The sequence below is a fragment of the Littorina saxatilis genome, linkage group LG7, assembly GCF_037325665.1.
Source record: "Littorina saxatilis isolate snail1 linkage group LG7, US_GU_Lsax_2.0, whole genome shotgun sequence".
Lineage (NCBI taxonomy): Eukaryota > Metazoa > Mollusca > Gastropoda > Littorinimorpha > Littorinidae > Littorina > Littorina saxatilis.
Window position 1 is genome coordinate 15,307,065 of NC_090251.1, and position 5,244 is coordinate 15,312,308.

The window sequence follows — 5,244 nt, forward strand, 5'->3', positions numbered from 1 at the left end:
TATTTGAAAGAAATGTTATGCATGTACGGCTTTGGAGATGTCTGGCTGCAACAAGGTGTAGGTGATTTGAATCGATTTATAGCAGTACAGTTCAGACAACAATTGTTTGATTGCTTCCAGCAAGACTGGCACGACAGCATCATGAACTCGGAGCGATTTGAATTTTATTCGGTCTTTAAACAAGCAATTCGCGCTGAAGTGTATATAAATCATATTCAGCTCCGCTGTTTTCGAGATGCATACACTCAATTTCGATTTGGTATTTCACCCAAAAACACTCACAAATGCCGCTATCGAACGGACGTTGTACCGGGCCTTTTGATTTGCCCTGTATGTAGAGAGGACGTGGAAGACGAGAAACATGTATTGTTTGTATGCAAAGGATATTGTGATTATAGACTTGATGTCAAAATATTAAGAGAAAAAAACCAGAGTGAAGATGCGAACAGTATTATTATGGGGGCGAGGACGCCCCCATTCTATACGGATAGTTTAGAGGTTGACCATGGGCAGCGCCATTTTGTTGTGAAATACGTCATCAGTTTGTGTACACAGGAAGTTGTGACATCCGTCACCCTATGGGAGGGGTGACGTCAAAATTGTTCATCTGTAGAAAGTTGTGAAATCCGTCACCCTATGGGAGGGGTGACGTCAAAATTGGTCATCACAGAGTTTGTGTAACACAGGAAGTTGTGAAATACGTCACTCTATGGGAGGGGTGACGTCAAAATTGTTCAACAAAAACATGATATGTCGCATTGTGCAGGGTCAACTGCAACAAACTCAAACCGAGCCATTCATACCTATCTGTATTTGAGTGACTTATATACCCGACATTTTTATTTCTTATTTTTAGCACAGGTGTAGGAAAAATCATGAACCAAAATGTTATTTATTTTCTAATTTAACATTTTTTTTACAAATATGACCATGGTCTTTTAAACATACAGTGACATTAAACATTGTTATGTTAAAAAAAAAAAAAAAAAAAAAAAGCTTTTGTGCACAAATCAGAAAATACATTGTACATTTTACCTACAGGCCAAACCGTGAGTGTCTGTGGCAAAGCCCGACCCAGGAAATTGCACTGATTTTATATTTAGATCAAAGGGAAATTGTCAAGAACAGGCGCTTGCATTTGGATGTGTCCAATGATAGTAGGTTTGGTTGTGATCAATCAGAATAATGTAGGAATAAAAATGTATGACAGTTTAGTATGATGACATGTAATTCACATATGCTGAAATATGATATTATACATCATGTAATATTATTATGGCTGTTGCCATGACCATGAAACCCAACAAAGGTTTAATGTAATGTAATTCAAAATACCAAAACCGAGCACCTATTAATCTCGTCTTTGCGCGTGAAGATTGAGGCCGTCTGCCAGTAGCGGTTAGGTCATACAGTGGAACCCCTCTCTAGCGACCTTTAAAATGTTGACAAAAATCGGTCCTTGTCGAGGGGGGTCCTTACAGAGGGAGGGGGGCGGAGTCAGGGGGCCACAAAGAAAGTCAGATTTAAAAAAAAAAAAGAAAACAGAGAAGTTTGAGTTGCTGACGACCGTTCCCTCTGAAAGCAAACTGCTTCGATTTCATGTTTGTCCTTGGTGTCCACCAGTTCTGGTGCATGTACTACCCTGGCCAAGTTTCCTCTCAAGACATCAAAGAGACCGCCCCAGTATACTCTACAGCCTCTGGGCGAACCACCTCTCATAGCTAAAACTGGGTCAATGACCCCTGGGAAGAAGGTCAGTGTCTATAAAATTTTACTCCTAGGCCTGCGGCCAGGGGGGGGGGGGGGAGTATACCGGTACCATTTGAGAATCAGACCAAATGAGAATTGAACCATTTGAGAACATCCTTTTTTTTTCAATCACTACATCGAAGGCCTGCGGCCCGGGGTTCACATGGGTTGGTTTGTTTGTTTGTTTCAAACCCACACCCATATACACACATTTCCCATTTAAACCATTTGTCGGCCCCCTGTCGATATTTATCGACTAAGTTCCTTGTACGTGTTATGTCTGTAGATAAAGGGGATTCAGTGGTGCATGTGGCCAGATTCTTATATCGTGTTTTTTTCAAAAAAGAAAGAGGTTTTTTTTTACTAGTTACCCAATGTGGAACAGGTGAACGAGACGGCGATGTGTTATACATAGTTTGTGCCGTGGAATGTTAGAGCAGGTTTAATAGCAAATAATGTATGCTGGTGTAGTACACTTGTGTAGTTGTTGTACCTATTTAAAGTGTTGATTTATGTGCTGGAAATGTTTCTATGTTAGAGAGAGAGAGAGAGAGAGAGAGAGAGAGAGAGAGAGAGAGAGAGAGAGAGAGAGAGAGAGAGAGAGAGAGAGAGAGAGAGAGAGAGAGACCCAATAATGCCTCAATGTCGTGATCTAATTGTTGATCTGTATATACATAGTTTGTGCCGTGGAACGATACAGCAGGATTGATAGCCGATAATGTATGTTATAGTACTGTAAACTTGTTTATCGTTGCACCTATCTATATTGTTAATTCATGCGCTGGATATGTATTTAGGTATGAGAGAATGAGAGAAGGAGAGAAGGAGAGAGAGAGAGAGAGAGAGAGAGAGAGAGAGAGAGAGAGAGAGAGAGAGAGAGAGAGAGAGAGAGAGAGAGAGAGAGAGAGAGAGAGTAAGAGAGAGTGAGAGCGTGCGTGCGTTCGTGTGAGTGTATGTTAGAGACTCGGAAAGATAAAACCGTGTGATTGTCCATGAATACAAACACACGGCATGTATTACCGACCGGCCCCCCACACCCCGTTGAAAAAATGTCTTACGTCTTACGTCTGTGACCCCCCCCCCCCCCTCCCCTTACCCCACTTACCCCGCCACGCCACACACCCCTCCACCCCAACCACACACTATCAACCTCCATCTCCCACTATGTGACTGACACACCCAGTCACTTGACTGATTTGAAATCAATCCCGCTCCACTACAAAACGGCGTAGAAACGTTTTCCGACAAACAAGGTGTGTCATGAAATGTATCCGACGCTGCATTCCTCCCCGGAGGATCGCTGGGACCCCCAGGTGTGATACAGGCGGCAAACCTCATCTCAAAAAGCCTTTTCAAGTTCTGGAAACATAAATTCTTAAATTTAACTGCCCACTTCCAGCCTTTTGACTTGCCCGCCGTGTGTAAATCAGGAGGTGAAAGGTCGCGTCCGAAAGGCGTTTCCGCGGCGCATGTAGGAAACAAACAAGAAGTTACAAAAAACAACCCCCTCCAATAAAAAAACTAAATAAATAAACAAACAGAAAAACTAAACACACAAACAAACATACAACCAAACAAAAACAAAGACGGACACACAGACGAACAAGCATGCAACGAAATAAACACACACACACACACACACACACACACACACACACACACACACACACACACACACACACACAAACGCCCTCACACACACACACACACGCACACACACACACACACACACACACACACACACACACACACACACACACACCTAACAGACAGTCAGTGTTTGCGTGCCTTCCTTATTCGTCCAAAGTACACAGTTTATCACTCTTTAAGGCACGGACTAGCATTACGTTTGGTAGCGTTGAGCCTTTACTGTTTGTCCATTTACACCACGAACAGTGCTCAATACATCTAGGTACAATGGAACTCCCTTTTAAGACACTTATTCTAAGACGCCCTCTGGTGTGTGGAGTTACGCGAGCTAAATAGCAATTCAAAGGAACTGTTTCATTTAATGCTATTAAATGCTATTGCAAGTGTGTTCCATAAGGTTAGAACTGCTTTTTTCATTAGAAGATTTAAATCGATTTGTAAACCACTTGAGACATACTGGGGCTTTAACAAACTAAACAAGTCGCGTAAGGCGAAAATACAATATTTAGTCAAGTAGCTGTCGAACTCACAGAATGAAACTGAACGCAATGCCATTTTTCAGCAAGACCGTATACTCGTAGCATCGTCAGTCCACCGCTCATGGCAAAGGCAGTGAAATTGACAAGAAGAGCGGGGTAGTAGTTGCGCTAAGAAGGATAGCACGCTTTTCTGTACCTCTCTTTGTTTTAACTTTCTGAGCGTGTTTTTAATCCAAACATATCATATCTATATGTTTTTGGAATCAGGAACCGACAAAGAATAAGACGAAAGTGTTTTTAAATTGATTTGGACAATTTAATTTTGATAATAATTTTTATATATTTAATTTTCAGAGCTTGTTTTTAATCCGAATATAACATATTTATATGTTTTTGGAATCAGCAAATGATGGAAAATAAGATAAACGTAAATTTGGATCGTTTTATAAATTTTTATTTTTTTTTACAATTTTCAGATTTTTAATGACCAAAGTCATTAATTAATTTTTAAGCCACCAAGCTGAAATGCAATACCGAAGTCCGGGCTTCGTCGAAGATTACTTGACCAAAATTTCAACCAATTTGGTTGAAAAATGAGGGCGTGACAGTGCCGCCTCAACTTTCACGAAAAGCCGGATATGACGTCATCAAAGACATTTATCAAAAAAATGAAAAAAACGTTCGGGGATTTCATACCCAGGAACTCTCATGTCCAATTTCATAAAGATCGGTCCAGTAGTTTAGTCTGAATCGCTCTACACACACACACACACGCACACACGCACACACGCACATACACCACGACCCTCGTTTCGATTCCCCCTCGATGTTAAAATATTTAGTCAAAACTTGACTAAATATAAAAATAAACAGTCTTAGTCCGTCCGCCAGAGAAAGGGTCTTAGTCTTACTCAATATCTACTAATTTAGCCATCACAGATTCTTTTTAAAACGTAGAGACTACCCAAGAAGGCCTAGCGCCTAGGTAGGTCTTACTCTTGTGACCGTCAGTTATTCTTTTTGGAAGAAAACACAATTACGGACACTTCAGAGAAGTATCATTTTTAATCAACGACTTTCCCAGATATGTTACTTTTTTTTTAACCAGCAGTCTTAATGGAAGTATTACGGCAGATTCTTTTTTTGAGTCCTATTTAGCAAATACATTTAAGAAAATATCTTCTTTTTATATTTTTTTTTAAATCACAAGGTTTAGCACAAACTTCTCACCCTGTTGAACGCAGCAGCAACAGCAGAAGAAGAAGACCACCACAGAAGCAACAATGTCCCACGACCTCGTCATTCTGTTTGTGTGTGTGTGATGATCATTCTGTCGGACCTGCCTAGCCACACAACAGGGCCTGCA

The 5,244-nt window shown here is 40.9% G+C and overlaps 1 protein-coding gene across 1 annotated transcript in view; it reads right to left on the bottom strand.

The window, feature by feature from the left end:
- Positions 1-5,244, bottom strand: part of LOC138970783 (uncharacterized) — a 12,924-nt gene extending 7,680 nt beyond the window's left edge. Inside the window, exon 1 of the mRNA XM_070343310.1 lies at positions 5,109-5,244. Within this exon, the coding sequence (XP_070199411.1) occupies positions 5,109-5,181 (73 nt within the window). The 5' untranslated portion in view covers positions 5,182-5,244. The remainder of the gene's footprint in view (positions 1-5,108) is intronic.